This window comes from Anomaloglossus baeobatrachus, chromosome 12, assembly GCF_048569485.1.
Source record: "Anomaloglossus baeobatrachus isolate aAnoBae1 chromosome 12, aAnoBae1.hap1, whole genome shotgun sequence".
NCBI lineage: Eukaryota > Metazoa > Chordata > Amphibia > Anura > Aromobatidae > Anomaloglossus > Anomaloglossus baeobatrachus.
In genome coordinates, this window is record NC_134364.1 from 100,245,741 (window position 1) to 100,271,602 (window position 25,862).

A 25,862-nucleotide genomic window follows, 5' to 3' on the forward strand; every position below is an offset into this window, starting at 1 on the left:
GACACTGGGGGTACAGTATAATGACACTGACACTGGAGGTACAGGATAATGACACTGACACTGGGTAGAGGATAATGACACTGGGGGTACAGTATAATGACACTGACACTGGGGGTACAGGATAATGACACTGACACTGGGGGTACAGGATAATGACATTGACACTGGGGTACAGGATAATGACACTGACACTGGAGGTACAGGATAATGACACTGACACTGGGGTACAGGATAATGACACTGACACTGGAGGTACAGGATAATGACACTGACACTGGAGGTACAGGATAATGACACTGGGGGTACAGGATAATGACACTGACACTGGGGTACAGGATAATGACACGGACACTGGGGTACAGGATAATGACACTGACACTGGGGGTACAGGATAATGACACTGGAGGTACAGGATAATGACACTGACACTGGGGGTACAGGATAATGACACTGACACTGGGGTACAGGATAATGACACTGACACTGGGGGTACAGGATAATGACACTGACACTGGGGTACAGGATAATGACACTGACACTGGGGTACAGGATAATGACACTGACACTGGGGGTACAGGATAATGACACTGACACTGGGTAGAGGATAATGACACTGGGGGTACAGTATAATGACACTGACACTGGGGGTACAGGATAATGACACTGACACTGGGTAGAGGATAATGACACTGGGGGTACAGTATAATGACACTGACACTGGGGGTACAGGATAATGACATTGACACTGGGGGTACAGGATAATGACATTGACACTGGGGTACAGGATAATGACACTGACACTGGAGGTACAGGATAATGACACTGACACTGGGGGTACAGGATAATGACACTGGGGGTACAGGATAATGACACTGACACTGGGGTACAGGATAATGACACTGGGGTACAGGATAATGACACTGACACTGGAGGTACAGGATAATGACACTGACACTAGGGGTACAGGATAATGACACTGACACTGGGGGTACAGGATAATGACACTGGGGGTACAGGATAATGACACTGACACTGGGGTACAGGATAATGACACGGACACTGGGGATACAGGATAATGACACTGACACTGGGGTACAGGATAATGACACTGACACTGGGGGTACAGGATAATGACACTGACACTGGGGGTACAGGATACTGACACTGGGGTATAGGATAATGACACTGACACTGGGGGTACAGGATAATGACACTGACACTGGGGGTACAGGATAATGACACTGACACTGGGGGTACAGGATAATAACACTGACACTGGGGGTACAGGATAATGACACTGACACTGGGGGTACAGGATAATGACACTGACACTGGGGGTACAGGATACTGACACTGGGGTATAGGATAATGACACTGACACTGGGGGTACAGGATACTGACACTGGGGTATAGGATAAGGACATTGGGGGTACAAAATAATGACACTGACACTGGGGTACAGGATAATGACACTGGGACTGGGGTACAGGATAATGACACTGGGACTGGGGTACAGGATAATGACACTGGGATTGGGGGTACAGGATAATGACACTGGGGTACAGGATAATGACACTGACACTCGGGGTACAGGATAATGACATTAACACAACCATTTATGTCTAAGCCACTGGCAACACAGTGGCACAGCACTATTATTACAAGCTCACCTTTCCCTATTCTTGTACACAGGGTTGAAGATATGTCCGTACACTAATAGATTTCTCCAACTACTATGCAAGAAAAGAACAGTAATGACAGGAACCTCAATATTTTTTGGGAAACCCCATAAAAATTTTTTTTTATTTCAAAGACACTGCTGTGGTTTTAGGAGGTGCCGAGGAAGCAGCTCCCCTCGGCCGGTCGCCTCAGGTCATAATCCAGAGACAACGATGTACTGGATTATATTGTTTTATTGTATTTTATATATATTATATACATGATTTATATGGATAAAATATGTTTCAGTTTGCTTTTTTTTTCTTCTATGTCTACTAACACCACATATTCCTACTCTCCAATGTATTCTATACATTTCATCCCCACCACCAGGTCCACTACGGAAAATCCCCTAATGCCTACTTTGGTGTTTGTATTTGCTCTGCCCTTTCTGTAGCCCTAGGATGACCCTCTTCTGCCAAATCTACAAGTTTTTGTATTTTATTAAAGGTGCTATTTGCTAATGTGTTTTGCTCAGTAGTGATCTTGCTAAACGTTACTCATTGAGCGCCAAAAGGATGTGGTCACTCTTCAGCTTTAACATATTTTGTGGGTAACACTAGAATCAGTAAATATCACCAGTAAACAATCTAAAAGGGGGGAAAACGTTTCTTAAATGGGTTGTCCAGATACTATAAACTGATGACCTATCCTTAAAATAGTAGAATAAGGGTTGTGGCACACTTGGATTTATGGGTGCTCAAACCAGTCATTAGATACAAAACAACTTGGCATATTCCTACCCAAGAATGTATTGTGTCTGATGAAGACCCAACTATAGGGGGCGAAACATTATGTGCCGCCCCCATGGAAGCAGCCGAGCTGCTCGGATCCGGGTTCGCTGTGGCTCGAGGGTCTCCGGACTCAGGGGCCGTGCGGCAACTCAAATGAAAGGGGGTATTTACAGGGGAGTTGATATATAGTTCGTGATGCCAACCGTGGTGTACGGTAATTTGGGGAGTACCGCCGCTGCCGTTGGGAGTACCCAGGGTGATAAAGTGGGGCAGCAAGGTGTCATAGCCCTCCCGGGTAGGGGGGATGCCGTGGGATGCAGGGGTCACTCCCGTACTCACTCAGTTCATAAATAGACGCTGATAACCAGGTAAACCAAGTCTCTGGGTACCGCTGCTGCTGAGGGGAGCTCGTCCGGGTCCCGTCCCCTATAGTGTTGCCTGGTGATCCGTGACCTGCCTCCTGGCACTAAGTTTAACTTTAACTTGGTGGCCCGGTAGTATGGAACTTGCTGGGCCCCACTCCCCACCATGGCTAAGTGTGGGAGCCAGCTCTCAGGGCTCATGCTTGGGATTTTCTGGACCATTTTGGATTGGAAAGTCCTATCCCCCTCGTTGCGCTAATTCTGCCCCGATTCTGCAGCGGGTGGTAAGAGATAATAAAGGCTCCATTCTCTTCAGGTGAATTATCAGGTTGCCTAAAGCTACTCCCTGACCTAGGGTCCGTGTACGCCGTCGTGCCTTCGGTCCCGTACCGGTGACAGTGCCAGGCTGCCGTCTGTCCTCCTTGACAAGTCCAGACACTTGGCCACAATCCCCTGCGACCGGGGGTCCGACTCCTCTAGGCCCATACCACCGTCTGCAACCTAGATTGCTTCACTTGGAGCCACCGCTCCCGACCTCCTCTGAGCTCCTCACAGCTCGAGGGTTACTCTCTAACTCTCTACCACTAACTGACTGATTACACCCCTCCCCTCCCCTCCCTGACCCGCCAGGTGGGCGACTCTATTCCACTCAAGCCGTCCACTGGTGTGTCTGGTGGGTGTGGTGCAGGGTGTCTCTAGGATTTGATTTGCTGTTGGAGGCAACACTATTAGCTAGGGACCCAGAAACAAAAGGGAGGTGGAATACTACCCGGAAGGGAGCTTGTACAGTACCCTGTGACGACCTGATAGTCCAGGGGCGTCACAGTTACATTTTTCTGGATTGGCTGTATAATGAAGTCTTTATATTCATTTTTGGTGTGCCAAGTTTTTTTGTATCTACAGTATCTTTAGAATAGATCATCAATATGGGATCGGTGAGGCAAGAAAGTTTAAAAATCATCTCACCCGACGAACAAGCATTTTTGTTGTCTGTCGAGTGATTGGCAGCTCTTTACACCAGCCAATTATTACTTGTTCCTATTAAACAGCTAATATCAATGCTTCCTTGGTGTCGAGTTTGAAAATAAGAAACAGAAAAGTAAATATGACAGGGCAAAAAAAAAATCATTGGTGACTTGGATATATTTAGAAATAAAGAAAAAATCGAGAACATTTATTTTTCATAATTATATTATTTAAATTAGTTAAAAATTAAGTACTTAATGAAATATGATCACAAAAGATAGCAAGAAAACGGTAAAAAAAATACAAGATGCTGTGAATTACTAGTGGAGCCCCTGATGGAGCCGTGAATGAGGCGAAACGCATAGGGACGCCTTAGTCAATGTGTTTTATTGCCCAGGGATATATATTTGGTTTATCCACATCCTTTTTTGATTGATCAATTTTTTAGGTACAGTGAATAAAAAACAGATTTGCCCAACTAAAATATACCGTACTATATTATTAGATATGAATTAAAATTAACACAGCCACGTATTTTGGTATCATGCAACTGGAGGAATCGGCTTTCATTGAGGTCACATGTGGGTAACCTCTTGTGTTATACAGCCGAAGGAAGTGGTGATACACAAAATTATGTCGTTTCCAACGTTTTTTAATGTTTGATTTGCATCTTTCAGGCTTTTTGTGATCATATTGAAGTGCTTTTTAGGTTACACCCCTCATATTTTTGTACATATTTTATTATATCCTGGGACAACACTGAAGATCTCACACTGTGATAATGCAGCTTGTATAGCAGTGTAAACGTGGTGCCCTCTAAATAACTCAACACACAGCTATTAATGTCAAACCGCTGGCAACAAAAGGTTGTACACCCCTAAGTGGAAATGGACAAATTGTGCCCAAAGTGTGAATATTTTGTGTGGCTTCCATTATTTTCCAGCACTGCCTTAACTCTCTTGGGCATGGAGGTCACTTGAGCTTCACAGGAGCCGCTGGATCCTCTTCCATCCTCCATGACTTCATCACAGAACTGGTGGATGTTGTAGACCTTGCGCTCCTCCATTTTCCGTTTGAGGAGGCCCCACAGATGCTCCATAGGGTTTAGGTCTGGAGACACTTGGCCAGTCCAGCACCTTTACCCTCAGCTTCTTTAGCAAGGCAGTGGTCATCTTGGAGGAGCTTGGGGTAGTTATGGTAGAATATGGGGGGAGGAGATTCTACTCTGCTTCAGTATGTCACAGGACATGTTGGCATTCATGGTTTCCATAATGAACTGTAGCCACCACGGCCGGCAGCACTCATGCAGCCCCAAACTATGACACTCCACCACCATGCCTGACTGTAGTCAGGACACACTTGTCTTTGTACTCCTTACCTGGGTGCCACCACACATGCTTGACATCATCTGAACTAAATAAGTTTATCTTGGTCTCATCAGACTATAGGATATAGTTCCAGTAATCCATGCCCTTAGTCTGTTTGTCTTCAGCAAACTGTTTGCGGCTTTCTTGTGCATTATCTTTAGAAGAGGCTTCCTTCTAGGGTGATAGTCATGCAGAGCAATGTGATGCAGTGTGCAGGGTATGGTCTGAGCACTGATAGGTGGACCCCCTCCCACCCCTGTAACCTCTGCTGGCAGCACTCCTATCTATTCTGAAATGACAACCTCTGGATATGACGCTGAACACGTACACTGAGCTTCTGTGGTCGACCTTGAGATCCTGTCTGGTTAAACCACTGTATGGTCTTGGCCACCGTTCTGCAGATCAGGTTCAGGGTGGTGACAATCTTCTTACAGCCTCGGCCATCTTTATGTAGAGCAACAATTCTATTTTTCAGATCCTCAAAGACTTCTTTGCCATGAGGAGCCATGTTGCATTTCCAGTGACCAGTATGAAAGTGTGTGTGAGCAATAACACCAAATATAACACACCTGCTCCCCATTCACACTTGAGACCTAATGAGTCACATGACACTGGGGAGGGAAAATGGCTAATTGGGGTGTACTCACTTTTGTTGCCAGCAGTTTAGACATTAATGGCTGAGCGTTGTATTTAAAGAATATAAAATTTACACTGTTATACAAGCTGCACACTGTTACGGGGGGACTGGCAGATTAGGATAAGGTGGTATATATCAAAGTCACCAGTCAGGGTCCACTGTGCTCCCAGATGGTAAAGTAGCTGCTGGCAACCCGAAGGTTAGGCAGAGAATACAGAGCTTGGTGACTCTGAAATAATAGGGGCCTGATCCAAGCAAAATAGCATTTGGATCAGGAGAATGTGAACCCTGTTCACGTCACAGGGTCCACAAACCTATCCGTCGCTGTCCGTGCGCACTGAGGGCACACCTAAACAGCTGTACCCCAGCTAACTTCACTGGGGCTGCACTAGCAGCACTGGACGGTAGGAGCGAAGTGCAGCACCTGACCCTATTGTGCAGAGCCACAGGTGTCTTGACGTGACTGGAACCGGCCGCCTAACCCTACCTACCGCTTCCAATGTAAAGGCTGTAGCCGCAATGGTCTCTACACATGGAGGTGTACTATTAATGAACATATATGAAGACTGTGCACCTCCATGTTGTCTCCAGCCCCTCTTATTACCTAGGGTCCGCCCCAAACCCAGGGTGGACCACAGTGGCACCTCCTTGGGCCAATTGCGGAGTCCCACATCATCAGTGATGTCACCAGCGGCCTATCCAGAACCGCCAAGTCACTGATGACACATTGGCAGCCACGCCCCAAACACCTCATCAGTCATCGTCTGACAACCAATGGTGAGGTGCCATGTCATAGGGGCGGGCCTTTGTGAGCCAGTCCAGAGTGGCCACATCTTCAGGACACCTGATGTCCTCTGGCCTATCAGGGCCTGCCACCTCACGGACATGCCCAGTGAGGTCCATACCGGACCTAGCCTCTGATGCACTAAGTGCCCGAGCATGCTCAGTAGGCACAACACAGGACTTGCACACAGAATGGAGAACAAGTACCTGAGCAAAGAGGCTTTTCTCACTAAGTGTAGGAGCATGCCCAGTAGCCTGAACCGAGGACTTAGCCTCAGAAATGGCACAGTCAGGCTGAGCATGCTGACTAGGCGAAACACTGGACTTAGGCTCTATCTGGGGTAAATCGGCGCACGCATGCACACTAGCCGCTTCTCCACACTTAGACATGGAGGAGGAAGCAGCCAGCTGGGACGACCCGAGGCATGGCCAAAAACGGCGGCTGGCGCCTGGGCGTAACAGGAACCACAGCAGGCTGCTTGCGGCTATGGCGGCCCTGATTTGTAACACACACTGACTACTTTACATTGTATCAAAGGGTTATATCTTTAATGTTGTCCCATTTACAAAATTGAGGCGGGAACTCACTTTTGTGATATACTGTGCGTTTGAAAGAAATAGACTGTGGTTACTAATGTATGCTTGTGGCTTTCAAATCCAGTTTTTTTTAACCCCAGTCTATTTGCCTGCATTCAGCTACATCGATATCAAAACATGCACATTTGGAGTACAGATGCTTGCAGTGAAAGGGTCAGCACCTGAGTCTCACTAACACTGTTGGGGATAAGAAGCCCCTGTGTGTCATTAACTTTGAGGATAAGCTGCTGCTGCTGATTGTTCTGATAAGCATAACAGTCAGAGGAGGAGACAGGGGCTGACCCATCACTGCAAGCATCTGTACGCCAAAATCGCATGTCCTGATAACAAGTCAGTGAAAAAAAGAGTTTTGCAAGTCAACTGCATGCATTTTTTTTAAACAGCAATGAAGAAAAGTTCCTTAGTAAAGTGTACTGCAAAGATGCAGAACAAACGTAAATGGTACAATACTGCCCCCCTGTGGTCAATAATAGAGCTGCTTTAAAAGATAATACCGCTATGATTGTTCTTCCGTTTACTGGATGGTGTTGATGACTTTTCATATAAAGATTTCTTCATTGTTAATGGGGGAAAAGAGAGGTGAATTTGAACTTATATTTTTTAAAGATTTTTAAAGCGTCGATTATCTCGTAAGGTCCAATAAATCTCGGACCCAGCTTAGCAGAAGGAACCTTGAGTTTAATATTCCGTGTGGATAACCATACCTTGTCCCCAACTCCAAGGCTAGGGCCCTTGGAACGTCTCTTATTAGCAGAGGAGGCTTGACCAACCTTTGCCTTCTTCAGGTTCTCTTTCACCTCAGACCAGATACCCTTCAGTTTGTCCACAGTTGTTTCAGCCTCAGGAGTATCCACCAAAGCGGAAGAAAAAGAACCAAAACGTGGATGCAACCCTAAATTGCAGAAAAAGGGGGTAGTCTGGATGGATTCCTGATACTGATTGTTGATGGCAAACTCAGCTAGCGGCAGATATTCCACCCAGTCAGACTGACGGTCAGACACATAACACCGGAGATATTGTTCAAGGGTTTGATTGGAACGTTCAGTCTGACCATTGGTCTCTGGGTGGTAGGCAGATGAAAAAGATAACTCTATATTTATCTTTTTACAAAACGCCCTCCAGAATTTCGAGACGAACTGTGTTCCTCGGTCAGAAACAATATTTTCCGGAACCCCGTGTAACGGCACAATATGCCTCATAACAACTTGCTAAGAGTTTCAGAACTGGGTAATCCGGACAGAGGAACAGAATTACACTGTTTGCTGAATCTATCCACTACTAACCAGATACAAGTCTTCCCTTCTGAGGGTGGAAGGTCAGTGATGAAGTCCATGGAGAGATGTGTCCAAGGGCTTACTGGAGTAGGTAGGGACTGGAGAAATCCGGCAGGGCGGGTACGGGGTGTCTTGGCTCGAGCACAAGTTTCACAAGCCAGTACATATTCCTTACAATCTTTCGCTACGGTTGGCCACCAAAAATTCCTGGTTACTAGTCGGAGGGTATTGCTTATACCAGGGTGACCTGCAAGCACAGAATTGTGGGATTCCTGGAGTACTCGTAGGCGAAGTGAGGGGGCGATAAACAGTTTATGGTCAGGAGTGGTTTCAGGAGCTTGGTCTTGGGTATTGTGGATCTCTTCTATCAAATCTAAGGAAACAGATGACATAATAATGCCTTTAGCTAAAATATGAACTGGTTCAGAGTTTTCAGACTGAGAGGGACAGAAGGTACGGGAAAGTGCATCAGCTCTGGTGATCTTGGTATCGGGCCGGAATGTTACCACAAAATCAAATCTGGAGAAGAACAATACCCACCTAGCTTGCCTAGAATTGAGTCTCTTAGCAGATTCCAGATAAGTGAGGTTCTTCTGGTCTGTGATGACTGTAACCTTATGTTTGGCGCCTTCGAGGAAGTGAGGCCCATTTAATTGCCAACAGCTCACGATTACCAATGTCATAATTTCTCTCTGTGGGAGAAAACTTGCGGGAAAAGAAGGTACAAGGACGAAGCTGAGTGAGAGATGGAGTACCTTGTGATAGCATCGCTCCCACTCCAACCTCGGATGCATCGACTTCTACAATAAACGGATGCATAAGGTCAGGCTGAACCAGAATCGGGTCTGAGGAAAAACAGTCTTTTAATGTAGAGAAGGCATGGATCGCCTCTGACTTTTAATTAACCACATCAGCCCCCTTTTTAGTCAAATTGGTGAGGGGTTTGGCAATTTTGGAAAAATCTCTAATAAATTTGCGATAATAATTAGCAAACCCAAGGAAACGCTGCAAGGCTTTCAGAGACTTGGGTTGCACCCACTCCTTAATTGGTTGAATATTAGAGGGATCCATGCGGAAGCCTTCTGCAGACAAAATATAACCCAGGAAATTAACCTCTGCCTCAAAAAAACACATTTCTCATATTTAGCAAATAGGGAGTTCTCCCTGAGTCTCTGGAGTACAGTGCGTACATGTTGAACATGTGACGTAGCATCAGGAGAATAAATCAGGATATCATCCAGATAGACCACCACATATTGACCACAAATATCTCTGAAAATGTCATTAACAAAGTTCTGAAAGATAGCCGGCGCATTACTTAACCCAAAAGGCATTACCAAGTACTCATAGTGTCCCTCTGGAGTATTAAATGCCGTTTTCCACTCAACCCCTTCTCTGATGCGGATTAGGTTATATGCTCCCCTGAGATCCAGCTTGGTGAACCACCAGGCTCCTATGAGCTGGTTAAACAGATCGGGGATGAGTGGCAGAGGGTACTGATTCTTTACAGTAATAGCATTAAGTTCCCGGTAGTTAATACAAGGTCGGAGGCCACCATCTTTCTTATCAACAAAAAAGAATCCTGCGCCGGCTGGTGACCTGGATGGTCTGATGAACCCTCTGCAGACTGTCTGCTATATAATCTTTCATGGCCTGACGCTCCGGACCAGAAAGATTATACATTTTACCCTTGGGGAGTCGGGAATTGGGGACCAAATCTATGGGGCAGTCATAATCTCTGTGTGGAGGTAATTTTTCAGATTCAGATACAGAAAACACATCAGCAAATTCCCTGAATGCATAAGGTATGAAGATAGGTTCAGCTCTGGTCAGGTTAACAGATAACGACATACACGTCTCCTGACACTCAGGGCTCCAGCGCACAATCTCACCCTGGTGCCAGTCTATGACCGGGTTATGTTTGCGCAGCCATGGCATGCCCAATACCACTGCTGACATCAGATTCTCAAGAACAAAAAATGACACAGATTCTACATGCAAAGCACCAAAAAGCATGGAGATCTCTGGAGTTACTAAATTAACCACACCCTGAGTGAGAGGGGTACTATCAATTGCAGATATTCTAATAGGTGCATTCAAGCTTAGCAAAGTCAAACCCAGCTCTTTTGCTACAATAGTGTTTATGAAATTAGCTGCAGAGCCACAATCAACAAAGGCCTGCAGCCTTGAAGATTTTCCCTGGTGAGACAATGAGACAGGTAACATTAACCTCATATGATCTGCAGGAAGTACCTGGGCACCTGAGTGAGTATCCTGGGGCCCATTCAGGTGGTGCTGCTGCCTTGGAAGCAATTGCCTCTGAGATCCAGGCACTGCATGTTTGGCACCACAACGTGATCTGCTCCCTTGCAGTCGACGGGACTCTGGACACGATGAGGTAGGTGCTGCAGGGGCTTGAACTTGAGCAGACCTGAGATCCTGCACCTTCTGTGCAAGTCCATGAATAAGGCCAGAAAGGGTGTGCACCTGGTTTAGCACAGCATGGAGAGAGTCCTTTTTTTTTTCTCTCCTTGTTAGATGGGCCAGAGATAATGTAACGCCTGCCTGGATCAACAGACTCAGATGGAATGTAATGGACAGGCTAGAGGGAAGCCACTCACCAAGCAGAACCCCCAGAACCCTGAAACCCTTTAACCCCTATACAGGGATTTGGAATTACACAGGGCCCTGGAGATCACTGTCTGTGGAAGGCTGTAGTCCGATGAGAGTAATCGTCAGGCAGGGTCAAACCAGGAATAGCAGAACAGGGACAGAATCGGCAGGCAAGGACGTAATCAGAAAACGTAGCAGAGGTCAAATCCGGATCGGGCAGTGAGGTACAAAAACAGCAGGCAGAAGGGTAGTCAGAAAAGACGCAGAAGTCAGCACACAGGAATCACAAAGCAGAATAGGGCGGATCAGGAGCCAGGAAATCAGAACTATCTCTGGCAGAGGTCAGCAGATAGGAGGGGAGCTAAGAAGGGTGTGGTGTCTTCTCATTGGCTGTAGCTGAACACTGGCAACTTCAGCTGGAAGACACATGCCACCCACAGTCAGCCAGTGGTACTGCAGATCCCAAGATAACCCAGCCCAGTGGATGATCGGAGACTGCGCCCACCGGTGCCGCTGGCATCGACTCCTCTCCCATCACCAGCACCATCCACGGCAGGAACACGGCGTCGCTTGGCGATCGGAGCAGAAGTCGCTGGAGCGGACTCCGGTGGTGACGTAACAAAGAAGTGAACTCAAGTGAAGTGTTCCCACTTTGTGTGATTGCCACTGTTTCACGCTGGACAAGGTTCTGTTCTGTTCAATGGCATCAATTTGAATGGATTCTACCAACCTACTTGTCCCAAATGCTACTCTAAAAACCAGTTCTGAATCAATGAAGTTGGCTGCAGATCTCAAGTCCATGAAAGCAAATGCTGAAAATGACTGATTTTGGAAAAGTAGTTTCACGTTTATCTGAGAGCTAAAAAGGTACCTTAAAGGCTGAGTGACCTCCTCGATAATCACCGAGACTAAGACATTTCCCGCCAGCTTGCTTGCTTTAAGGTGTATCGGATGGTCCTTGAGAGAAAATGCCCAGCATGACCACAGTAGAGGCAGAGTCCGATATTGTGTCCGAGAGCTAGCAGCTCCAATTTCCATTGGTTCTGCCTCAGATACATGGACCAATTTGGGAAAAATAGCCGAAAACTCCTAGTACTCATCCCACGTTTACAGAATCCTGAGATCTAAAGAAAATATCCTGAGTAATAGCCTCTTCCAAGGAACAGGGTGTAGTATGCAGAACCAGAGCGTCCTTAAGGATATCTGAAAGGCCATGGTGAAATTGACACCTGACAGCTGCATCATTCTACAGAACCTTCATGGACCATTGCAAGAACTCGGTACTATAGTTCTCAGCGGTGCGTTCCCCTGTGGCCAGGTTCATGATCTTTAACTTGAATTCTGTCGGATTCATCATAGATTAACCCTAAGGCGTCAAACAAGATGTCAACAGATGACCGTTCTTTGGCTTGAGGGGAAAAAGAAAATGCCCACGTCTGAGCACCCCGTAGAAGTAGGGACATGATTATTCCCACCCACTGGGACTCATTCCCCGATGACTGGGGTCACAAGCTAAAAAACAGTATACCGCTCTCCCTAAACACCCTACTTTGGTCTCTCCCCTGAAAAATTGTCAGGCAATAAACTGGAGAGAAAAAGGTAGCACAAATAGGGTCTTATCTGAGGATAGTGGATAACGTGGAGAAACAAAAAAGAGGCTCACTTGGGGTAGTTGTAAAAGCTGGATTTCTCCATGGTAGCACGACAAAATCCCATCTTTGCTCCTTTAAGAAATAATGAGGAGATACAGGATGACGCATATGTACATGTGCAAATCAAAGGGAGCTCTGATTTTTACCCATACCATCATAGGGGTAATAATTTAGAGACTTTCCACCAACTACTGCTCAGGGATATTAGAAACTTCTCCCATCAGTATATAAAAGATAATCTGTCCAAAGGGGAAAGAAAAGCCATTGACTCCTTAAAAAATAATTCTAATCTGGTAATTAGGAATGCTGATAAAGGAGGGGGTGTAGTATTAATGGACCGCAACTGGTACATCAGGAAGGGACAAGAGCAATTGGATGACACCGAATATTATGAGGTTCTAGAAAAATGATCCATCCTCTGATTATTTTAATTTGTATGAGGTTTTGATTAAGGGGGCTTATGAGGAAAAAATCTTAAACAAAAAAGAAAAAAAGTATTTGGATATTAAGCACTATTCTATGCCCTTTTATTATTTTCTTCCCAAAATACACAAAAATCTAACCGATCCACCAGGAAGACCCATCATCTCGGGGGTCAAGTCATTAACAGCTAACCTGTCCCATTATATCGATCTTTTTCTACAAAAATATGTAGTGGGACTAGAGTCCCATATCACGGATTCATCCCATCTCCTTAGCATTTTAAGAAAACTTCCCCCAACTCCCAACTGTCTGATTTTCACTTTGGACGTATCCTCTCTTTATTCGAACATCAGCCACCAATTAGGTTTGGAAAGTGTGGAACACTATTTGATGGCCGATGATTCCTTACCTGTTACACAAAGGGAATTTATTCTCAGCTCCATAAATTTTATACTGAATCACAATATCTTCTCCTTTGAAGGTAACATCTACCGCCAAATAAAGGGCTGTGCGATGGGGACGAGATTCGCCCCAAGTTATGCAAACCTATACATGGGGCGTTTCGAATCCTCGTTCATTACCCAGTCCCCCTTAGCCAATGGTCATATAATCCTATACCGCAGATTTATAGATGACCTGTTCTTCATCTGGTCAGGCTCTGATAGTACTGCTAAAATGTTCATCAATTCCTTGAATAATAATGACTGGGGACTAACATTCACGACAACCATGTCCAGTGAATCCATTCAGTTCCTGGATCTGAACATTAAATTCAATAGTGAAGCCTCCATTGAAAGCTCCACCTTCTTTAAAAAGGTGGATGTGAACAGTTACTTGGAGTTTGGTAGTAGCCACCTTCCCAAGTGGATCAGGAACATACCCTACGGGCAATATTGGCGTGTCAGAAAAAACTGCACGAGTATAGATTCTTTCAAAGATGAAGCCAGAATACTAAAAACCAGGTTCATAAGCAAAGGTTATCCCAAAAAAATTCTGTCTGATGCTTTTTATAAAAGTCTATTATTGGATCAGGACAAGTGCTTGACAAATATTGAGGAAAAAAGACTTCTGGCTATTCAGGGGGATGGTACTAACACGGAATTTGGCAGCTGTTTAGTTACCACATTTAGTGATTCCTATAAACAAATCAAGGAATTGATTAATAAACATTGGCACATTGTGAGGAGTGACAGGATCTTGACAGGAGTGTTACCCTCAGTCCCACGGGTTATCTTTAGAAGAAGCAGATGCCTAAAAAATATAATAGCCCCCAGCAATAACTGGCCTAGTAAAGTTTCCTTGAAGGATAAACAACCAGGTATTGTAAAACCAGCCGGTAATTTTGGCTGTGGGCAATTGAGATGTTTATGTTGCAAATCTTTGACACAAGGTAAACGGTCCTTTAAATCCAACATCACGGGTGAAGAATATACAATCCAACAACATTTGAACTGCCATTCAAATTTTGTTATTTATCTCCTGGAATGTCCATGCGGCCTACAGTATGTGGGTCGAACCACACAAATGCTTCATAACAGACTTAATGGCCATCGTTTCAACATCAGGCATGGTACCCTAACCCATAGTCTATCCAAACATTTTTTACTAGAGCATAATAAAGATAGAGAAACGTTCAAAACAACTATTATTGAGCAAATAATTGTAGATGTGAGGGAACGTTATTGGAAACTAGTGGAACGTGAATCATTTTGGATTTTTAAATTGGCCATACTCCATCCTGAGGGTTTGAACATCATGACAGAGCGGGTAAAATAAAGATTGATCGTCCGGCTGGGTAGATATGTGTAAAGTATCCCATCACTAACTAAAGTAAATTTGTGGGAACAATTCAATAAAATATTAACAGAAAGTAGTAAATAATCAAGGATTTGAGATCAGTTTTATATAATAACCCCTATGGACATCTATTTAAACATTGATTGATAATTGGCCTTGGGAATCATTATTTGCTAATATTTTTATATACTTTTAATATTATTGATTGAGGTGCCAATTAAGGTTCCCATGATTTTATATATCACTGAATAATTTCACAGCAATGTTTTAGCCCTATAATTCTTACCAATCGAGAGCTCAACCATAATCTAGTCTAACTAATTTAATCTGTTTTATATGTAATTTCTATGTAATATTTATGTAAATCTATATGGTTTTTCACAATTTATATCAGTAATTTTTCTTCATTCACATCAAAGTTTCATCACACAATTTTATATAAAAAAAAAAAAATCAACAACTTTTTTAGGATTGATTCATCTCTAATTATCCATACATTTCCTGTATGTACTTGTACTATATATATTTTATTACTTTGCAGTTTGCTATTTCCTGGTTCAAAATATAATTTACACTCCCAGGGTATAGCTCTAGATAATATTAATAATTGGGAAATACCAACATCATTCTTAATCTTATTTTAATTTTTATGTCATAACTCTTATGCACATTTATTCTAATTGAATTAATATAACAACCGACACCAATGATTCATCCCATAATAATCTAGTTCTGACACCCCAGATTGTTTTTTGGAGATCTGAGGGTTAGTTACATATGGGGTAATCAATTCTTAATTGGGACCAACACTGAGGGAGGGTCTGTGCATTATCTTATCCTTTCATTGTATATATATATATGTGTCTGCTACACTTTTATCTTTATGCTACCTGAGGAAGGGGGAAATTATTATTGTTTTATTGTATCCCTGAAACGCGTTGTAGCTCAAATAAATCTTCACTATTTATCTCCTATCTCCTTTGTGAGCAGCGCCCTTTACACCGTGGTTTTTTTTCTTCTTCTTTGAATACCTTTAAGGAATCCGAAAGTTTGTCATGAAGGGCTATTTTTGGTTCGGGACAGACAAACTGTACAACAGAAGATACAGGCATCAAAGCTACTTCCAAAAGCGGAGGGCACTGGGAAGCACCCATCATGATAGAAAAGTGACTATGCAACCGAGGCTGCAGCCTGCAACATTTTTAGTCTCTAGTACTCTCTGGCGAGATCCTGAATCACCGGGGTCACATTTGTCACCTGATCGCACTGTGTATGAATCGGATCCATAATGGTGACAAGGAAGAAGACATGCAAGGCCACTTGTAAGGTGATGCTAGTCACTACTCATGGGCTAGCCATGGGGCTCTGTAGTCAAGAAGTCAGATCAGATACCAAGAGGACATGTAATAAACAAAGGGGTAAGACAAAGGCGTAGTCAGATCTCAATCCTAGGTCAGAATTCCAGGATAGCAATGGATAAAGACAAAGGGGCTATGCAAACAGATCATCAGAAGAAAGGTCTAAAAGGTCGGGCACCAATAGATCAGATACTGAACACAGACAAAAAAGGCACATACACACCACCGAACATAAGCTACAACTGGCAGTATTTGCAGACAGGGTGCCAGGTAATCACTCCGGACAGGAGACACATGGAAGAAACCCAGCACGCCCATGCATCCGATTGGATAGCTGAACTGTCCATCACCATACTGACAGCTCAGCACAACTCTGCCCAAAATTGGACAGGTGAAATATCACTCACTGTGTTGAGACACCCCACTATATCAATTAATCAGTAAAGGTACCTTCACACATAACGACTTACCTGCGATCCCGAAAACGATGCGACCTGATAGGGATCGCAGGTAAGTCGCTGGGAGGTCGCAGGTGAGATGTCACACAGTGAGATCTTACCAGCGATGCAGGAACAATACAGGTCGCAGTAGCCACCTGTATAACGGTCTCAGCAGTCACTGTGACCCTGTCACACAGTGTCACACACAGCGATGCGTCCTGCCCAGCAGGACATCGCCTTTGAAGAAAATGGCCTGGACCATTCTGCAACGACTAGCGATCTCACAGCAGGGGCCTGATCGCTGGTAAGTGTCACACATAACAAGATCACTAACGGGATCGCAACTGCGTCACCAAACGGTGACTCAGCTGCGATCTCGCTAGCGATCTCGTTATGTGTGACAGTACCTTTAGAAATAAGTCCCAAGTCTTCTCATCTATGGATGAGAAAAAGCAGAAGAAAAATAGTAATGATTCACACATCGCTTCAGAGAAACAAACAGATCAAAACCTTCCATCACTGAAGGACCAAACAACATACTAAAGTTTTTTCCTAGTCTAAACATAGAAAGCAAATTGTAAAAAAGATCATTTTTACTTAGAAGAGATAATGGGAAAAGAGAAAGAAGAAAACCAGCAAGACCAGGGAGAGGGCTATCACAGTTATCAAGAATATGTCATTGAGAAACCTGAAGAAGAACCAAAACAGTTGAAGTTTGCTGTATCTTACCATAGAACATCCTGACGCGTTTCACAGAGGCTTTATCCAAGGGCGCTTATAATATATCATATCATATAATATCATATCATATATCATAATATAAGCGCCCTTGGATAAAGCCTCAGCGAAACACGTCAGGATGTTCTATGGTAAGATACAACATGTAATTATTTGAGATATATCAATATCTGTACTTGGCTGGTTATATGTATGTTATGTAGTGTGTCAGGATTCCTATCCCTGTCTTTTGCCCTTATTATTCCACTTGGATCTTTTCTCTATGGCATCACTTACGTTTCTCCACATTTGATAGTTTTTTTAGTTCCTGACACACATTACATTCCTCATTTTACATTACCCGCCAATAAAGTATTATATCCATTATTGTTATTATTATGACATGTTGTCCTCTTTCCATATAGTATATACTTGCTATGCAGGGTGTTTTTTGGTATGGATCTGTGACACCCTGGTCTATCAGGTCGTCACAGGGTATTGTGCAATCTGCCCTTCTGCACAGTATCCGCATCCTCCTTGGTTACGGGTCCCTGACCTTTGGTGTTGCCAAGAACAAGCTAATCAAAATCCTAGGAACACTCTGCACCACACCCACCAGACACACCAGTGGCCAACCTGAGTGGAATAGGATCGTTCAATTGGGGGTTTGGTTAGGGGGGGTCAGAAGTGTCAGGAGACAGACTGTTGAGCGGTGACTCTCAAGAGGAGAGGTCAGGAACTGGGCTCCATGAACTACTAGGTGGCAGACGTTGGTCTGGGCCTGGTAAGAGCTGGACCCCGGTCGCAGGGGGATTACGGACTGTCAAGGAGGACAGCCAGCGGCCTTGTGCCATCACCGGGCAAAGGCCAGGGCACAACGGGGTACGCGGACCCTAGGTCAGGAAGGAGCTTCAGGCATCCTGGTAATTTACCCGACGAGGATGGAGCCTTCAAGATTCGTTCTTCACCAGCTCCAAAATCAGAGTACTAGCACAACGAGGGGGATAGGACTTTCCACTACACGGTCCAGAAATCCCAAGTGTGAACCCTGAGAGCAAGCTCACCCAGTGAGCCATACTGGGGAGCGGGACCCGATTAGTTCTACACTAAAGGGACCAACTAGAAGACAAGGTGCCACGGAAAAAGGTCACAGACTAACAGGCAACACCAACAGGCACGGGACCCAGGCGTGCTCCCTTGCAGCGGTGTCCAGAACTATTTTTTTTATATTAGCCATTGTGGGATTATTATCATTACATCTCCACGTATATTCTTGTTCCTCCATTATCATTTGTCTTGCTGTGCACATATTTTATTCATTTTTATACATTCTTAACGTTTCAATAAAGATTTTCCAAAAACTGCATCATTGTAGTTCTTTTGTAGGTTTACTTTCTTCATGTGTAGAACCTTCGAAGAAATATCTCAGGTTAAATTCCTAGAAAAAGTCAATGTACCATATAGTGCTGTGTGAGTGGCACCGTCAACAGAAGCACTGGCTGCAAAAGTTACACCCCGGTCTGCCCTACTTGTGCGCTGGTCATTTTTTTTTCCGTTCAAAACCACGAAACAGGAAGAACATAGAACACCTCGTATTATACAATGGTTTCATTTACTAACTTTCAATCACTGAAAATGAAATTCCTTCACTGCTGGAGCGTAATAACAGCCCTCAGTCTCCTAAATCGTAAGTTTATATTACAAAAATATATATTTTACATCATGTGTACAGTTATATGGGCTGGTATAACATGAATATCTTCAGTGCATAATTATATATGTACAGCTGGTATAACCTGGCTATCTCCTGTATATACGGTATCTTGTCTATCTCCTCTGCTTGGTTTTCATCTCTTTCCCTTTAGGACCCTGCGGAGTTCCTGACCCTTTCAGTTGTTTTCATCAGCACTTACCTTTGTGTCCTTAAATTCTCTCATTCACTTCTAGTCTGTGCTGGTGACAGCTCTAACTACCTACAGATCCTAAGTGCAAGCAGTGAGCTTGCATTCATCTGGAGTAACTTTGTTGTGTGTTACAGTCCCTCTTCCTAAATCTTCTTGGAGATTAGTTGCTTCTTATTTCCCTGTGTTTGTATCCCTGTGTGTCCTTTAGTTCTTAGTAAAGTTGATGAACACCTCATCTCATCCGTTCCCTACCTAGGGCCCAGATCAGGGTCAACCTAGGGCCAGAAACTGACTAAGAACCATCTGGTTCGAAACGCGTCCTCTGTTATGCTCAGTATCCTGTCTGGACCTTTTTAATGGACCTTTTAATATGATCAAATACATTTTTTAGTTTTATTACTCCCTGGACTTTGTTGCTGGATTTTCGCCTTTTCAACCTAAGGCCAGGTTTCCGGCTCGGCGCATAGGTGCAGAACCTATCTAGGGTGGTGTGAGAAGCCAGGGCCCAGCGGTAGGCTTAGTTAGGGGTCACGATCTCCCCCTTCCCTAGACATAGGATTTTCCTTCCCTTTCGTTGTTCGCTGGGTACTTACCCATACCTAGCCTGATAATACTCCATACAATAGTGTGGGTTCACCCGCTCATGTTAATGTCCAGCTTTTATCCCTTAGAAAAGACAATCAACACTGCAGGTCTCCACACCTCTACGCATAGACCCCGAATGAGACAACTGGTCTCTATTCTACGTGTCGAACCACGCCCCATGGTGGTGATATGTGAGTAGCCAGTCCCACTCATCTCTCTGACTGCTCATAAACCTGGCCCTTGTCAGCCCTGTTAACCCTCTCAGCACTATAAGCACTGGAGCTAGCTTCCAGGCTTAAATCATAGAGGATAACCACCTCTGTCACACATATCTTTCCTCAATGATGTGTCCGACTGCCATCTTCCAATACGTACAGCTGGTATAACCTGGGCATTTTCTGTAAATAATTGTATATATACAGATTGTATAACCTAAGACTCTTCTGTATACAATTATACATGTAAAACTGATATACATTATATATCTTCTTGTACATAGTGATATGTGCTGTTCTTATTTCTATTACTTTTAGATGTCGTTTCTGATCAGCCCTGTGTGGAAAGACATTTGTCTTCAGTAGAGGGAGGAGAAGTCGTGCTGAGGGTGGATAAACCGGACATAATGGAGGTGTCCTGGGTCACCCGTGCTGAAAATTATAACATTGCTAGGACGTACCCAAATGGGAAGATTCATATTCGAGGTGATAAGTATAAAGGGAAGCTTTTTGGCGACAGTGATGGCTCTTTACGTATAATCAACCTAACAAGAGCTGACCAGGGGCTGTACAAGGCTAATCTGAGACTGCGAGAGAAACAACAGTGCGTGGAATTTGTACTTAAAGTCTACGGTAAGAAATTCAATAATAGTATTGATGCAATTTAAAGGGTACCTGCTAGAGATGAGTGAATTGAATTAAAGCAAATTTAATTTGTACCAAATTTTAAGAATAGAAATAAGAACCCGATGAATTAAAACCAATTGTCATTTGCTTTGTGTGAATTGCATAAAATGGCCACACATTACAAAAAATGTTATCAGTCAGAGAAGGATCACATGCGCTTCGGTGGGCTTCCCCATAAGACTGTGGAGCTAAATGGCATAGCGGAACCAATTATGAGTGAATAAATGTATCAGCCGATATAAAAGCAGAGACGTCGTTTTTGGCTCTCGCATTACTTAGAACCAAGAAGGCCTCAGACATCATATTGCGCATCCCCCAAGGTGATGCCCATCATGTTGTCTAAGGCCAACTTAGTACCGATAGTCCAGCGCTGAATAAACATGATGGAAGAGCCAAAGAGGACATGTGGAGGACAAAACTAGGGATGAGCAAACCCGAATGGTAAGAATCAATTGAGGTTCGTACCGGACACCTGGTGTTTGGGATTTGTAACCAAACACCAAGTTCTAAAAAATGTCTGTGTCTGAGTTCAGGTTTTGGCTGCTGTTCATATATTAATAAAGCTTGTTGAAAGACTACAGCTCAGGTAATCAACAAGCTTTATTGCATTTGGAAGTTGCGTGTCCGCTGCTGTGAACAGGAAAGATTAAAAAAAAGACTATTTTTGATAAGCAGCGCATGTAAAACAGACAACTGTGGGCTGCAACCCTCAACTGTCAGCTTTACTTTGGCTAGTTATCAAAAATAGAGGGGATCCAAGCTTTTTTTTTAAAAAAATTAAATATTTGTGATAACCAGCCAAGGTAAAGCGGACAGCTGGAGGATGGTATTATTAGGTTGGGCAGGCCCATTGTTATTTGGCCCCTCCCAAACTAAAAATAACAACCCACGGCCACCCCAGAAGTGGCATATCCATTAGATACATCAATTCTGGTCTTTCCCCAGCTGTTCCCGATTGTCCTAGTGTGGTGGCAATGGAGTAATACTTTTGTGGTTAATGTCGGCTGTGAATTGACAGTTGAGATCAGGCGCAGGGGTTAGTAATTGAAAGGCGTCTATTAGACAACCCCCATTACTAACCCAGCAAGTGTACAGTTAAAAAAACACACACAGAATAAAAAAAAGTTTATTTGAATAAACACTCCTCCACCATACTCCCTCATTGATATAAATGTGTTTCCCACAGATAAAATAACCGCGGATGAATTGCGGATCATTCACTTGACGTCCATTCATGATAACTGTACTGTGAATTTAACCTGCACCATAAATAGATCAGATCTGATGGTGACCTGGAGCCGATCCGACATGGACATTATTGTAAACAGCAGCTTTGTGGCTGTGCAGAACCCCAATGCAAAAATCATCTACACTTGTACGGCAGGAAACCCTGGCACTAACGCCTCCAAATCCATCACCCCCTGGACTTACTGTAGCAAGGGTAATAATACCAGGTTCATATCAATATCCTCCATGTTTTTCTACCTTATTATGTCTAATATCAGCAATTTCCATTGCAGAAAGAACTCACAGAAAAATCCGAGAGGACTATACCTTGGCAAACATTGGGCGTCTTGTGCTGTCGGGGTGTATACTGATCCTCGCTTCCTGTATGCTTACGTGTCACCTGAAAACTGAGAGAAGGTCAAAATGTTAGATGATTTGTGGTTGACATAGCCAATGCTAGTAGAGATAAGTGAATATATTAGAGCAGAATTGAATTTGATTTCAATTTTACAAAAACGGGGGGGGGAGGCAGAGACATGGGAGGGGACCAGGGCGGACTGGACAGGCACGGGGGGAACAGAGGTTAGGGAGATGTAAGCTGGGTAGCGGGACAGATCAGAGCTAACTTACAGGAACCAGTGCGCACGCTGCAGAGCAGGAACAATGACTGGTGGCGTCCCGGAGGAGTCCATACCATAATAAAGCGACGAGAGTCCCGGAATGAGGCACGACCGAACACCCCCCCCACCTAACTTAACCCTGTCAGAACCAACCAATAGTTATGACACTCAGAAATGGAAATCTAGTGTGAAAGGGCCGAGACAATTCTGCACATGCACGACGGAAGGTCAGAGCGCATGTTGTGACATGACACTGGGAGCTTCCACGTGCTTGGCACAGAGCTGGAAGTCCCGGCTCACTATGAGAAGCCTTGGAAGTTGAGAGCGGGCAACAGGGAATAAAAGACATGACAAGGATCAAATGGGTAACAGTGGGGAGTAGAGGTGACGAAGAGGTGAGCAGTTGCGCAAGTCTTATGCCTAAGTGTCATGCTCTTGTACCGCCCCCGTGGAAGCAGCCGAGCTGCTCGGAATCGGGTTCACTGTGGCTCGAGGGTCTCCGGACCCGGGGATCGTGCAGCCACTCGAATGAAAAGGGGGGTGTATTTTCAGGGGGGGTTATAGTTTGTGACACCACCCATGGTGTGTGGTAATTAGGAGTACCACTGCTGCTGTTGGGAGTACCCGGGGATGATGGAACGGGGCAGCAAGGTGTTGGAACCCTCCACGGGTAGGGGATGCCCCGAGATTCGGTGTAGGGGTGCCGTGAGGATGAATGGGTCACTCTCGTACTCACTCAGTCCATAAGCAAACACCGACAACCAGGTAAATCAAGTCTCTGGGTACCGCTGAGGGGAGCTCATCGGTGTCCCATCTCCAAGTGGTGCTGCCTGGTGGTCCGTGACCTGCCTCCTGGCACTTAGTTTAGACTTCAACTTGATGGCCCGGTAGCTTGGAACTAGCCGGGCACCCCTCCCCACTATGGCTAAGTGTGTGAGCTTGCTCTCAGGGCTCACGCTTGGGATTTTCTGGACCGTTTTTGGTTTGAAATTCCTATCCCCCTCGTTGCGCTAATGCCCCGATTCTGGAGTGGGTGGGAAGAGATCATGAAGGCTCCATTCTCCTCAGGTGAATTGTCAGGTTGCCTGAAGCTACTCCCCGACCTAGGGTCCGTGTACCCCGTCGTGCCTTCGGTCCCGGACCGGTGATAGGGCCAAGCTGCCGGCCATCCTCCTCGATGAGTCCGAGCACCTTGCCACGATCCCTTGCGACCGGGGGTCCGACTCCTCTGGGCACAGACCACCGTCTGCAACCTAAATAGTTACTTCGGGAGTCCCACTCCCGACTTCCTCTGAGCTCCTCTCAGCTCGAGGGCTACTCTCCAATCTCCTTCTCCACTCACTCCACTTGACTCGACTCAACTCACTACACTTCCTCACCCCCCCTCCCTAACCCCTCAAGTGGGCGACTCTATTCCTCTCAAGCCATCCACTGGTGTGATAGGTGGGTGTGGTGCAGGGTGTCTCTAGGGTTTTGATTCGCTGATGGAGGCAACACCACTTAAGTAGGGACCCAGAATCAAGAGGGAGGCGAAATACTGCACGGAAGGGAAGCTTGTGCAGTACCCTCTGACGACCTGATAGTCCAGGGGCGTCACACTCTAGCCTACAAGAGGACATTAAATTAGCAGCGAATATCTTCACTGCAAGTCAAATTTTGTGGGAATATTCCAATTCTGAATGGTCCACTCATCTGTAAATATGAACAAATATCATCAAAGGTCTTGGTAACTTTGCCCAAAACATATTCTCTAATTTTCAGAACTTCCATACATGTGAATGTCCACAACTGCACAAGTGGCCTCTTCTTGACATAGACATGAGACCTACACCAACTGGACATTTATGGCATTTCTTGTGGATGTCATAAATGTCCATAATCCGAATAACCCTTTAATGTCTATCTGACTTCATAGGTGTATTTTATGAATGCTTGTATTCTTCTTATTCAGCTTCCCTTATTGTTCTAGACCACAATAAACTTGATCCTATGTATATAGTTCTCTTGTCTGATTTTTATATATATAGTTAGGTCCAGAAATATTTGGACAGTGACACAATTTTCGCGAGTTGGGCTCTGCATGTCACCACATTGGATTTGAAATGAAACCTCTACAACAGAATTCAAGTGCAGATTGTAACGTTTAATTTGAAGGTTTGAACAAAAATATCTGATAGAAATTGTAGGAATTGTCACATTTCTTTACAAATACTCCACATTTTAGGAGGTCAAAAGTAATTGGACAAATAAACAAAACCCAAACAAAATATTTTTATTTTCAATATTTTGTTGCGAATCCTTTGGAAGCAATCACTGCCTTAACTCTGGAACCCATGGACATCACCAAACGCTGGGTTTCCTCCTTCTTAATGCTTTGCCAGGCCTTTACAGCCGCAGCCTTCAGGTCTTTCTTGTTTGTGGGTCTTTCCGTCTTAAGTCTGGATTTGAGCAAGTGAAATGCATGCTCAATTGGGTTAAGATCTGGTGATTGACTTGGCCATTGCAGAATGTTCCACTTTTTTGCACTCATGAACTCCTGGGTAGCTTTGGCTGTATGCTTGGGGTCATTGTCCATCTGTACTATGAAGCGCCGTCCGATCAACTTTGCGGCATTTGGCTGAATCTGGGCTGAAAGTATATCCCGGTACACTTCAGAATTCATCCGGCTACTCTTGTCTGCTGTTATGTCATCAATAAACACAAGTGACCCAGTGCCATTGAAAGCCATGCATGCCCATACCATCACGTTGCCTCCACCATGTTTTACAGAGGATGTGGTGTGCCTTGGATCATGTGCCGTTCCCTTCTCCAAACTTTTTTCTTCCCATCATTCTGGTACAGGTTGATCTTTGTCTCATCTGTCCATAGAATACTTTTCCAGAAGTGAGCTGGCTTCATGAGGTGTTTTTCAGCAAATTTAACTCTGGCCTGTCTATTTTTGGAATTGATGAATGGTTTGCATCTAGATGTGAACCCTTTGTATTTACTTTCATGGAGTCTTCTCTTTACTGTTGACTTAGAGACAGATACACCTACTTCACTGAGAGTGTTCTGGACTTCAGTTGATGTTGTGAACGGGTTCTTCTTCACCAAAGAAAGCATGCAGCGATCATCCACCACTGTTGTCATCCGTGGACGCCCAGGCCTTTTTGAGTTCCCAAGCTCACCAGTCAATTCCTTTTTTC

The 25,862-nt window shown here is 44.5% G+C and overlaps 1 protein-coding gene across 1 annotated transcript in view; it reads left to right on the plus strand.

The window, feature by feature from the left end:
* Positions 1-22,537, plus strand: part of LOC142257611 (T-lymphocyte surface antigen Ly-9-like) — a 37,452-nt gene extending 14,915 nt beyond the window's left edge. Inside the window, exons 8-10 of the mRNA XM_075329749.1 lie at positions 20,462-20,776; positions 22,017-22,271; positions 22,351-22,537. Of these exons, the coding sequence (XP_075185864.1) occupies positions 20,462-20,776; positions 22,017-22,271; positions 22,351-22,487 (707 nt within the window). The 3' untranslated portion in view covers positions 22,488-22,537. The remainder of the gene's footprint in view (positions 1-20,461; positions 20,777-22,016; positions 22,272-22,350) is intronic.
* The last annotated feature ends 3,325 nt before the right edge of the window (positions 22,538-25,862 follow it).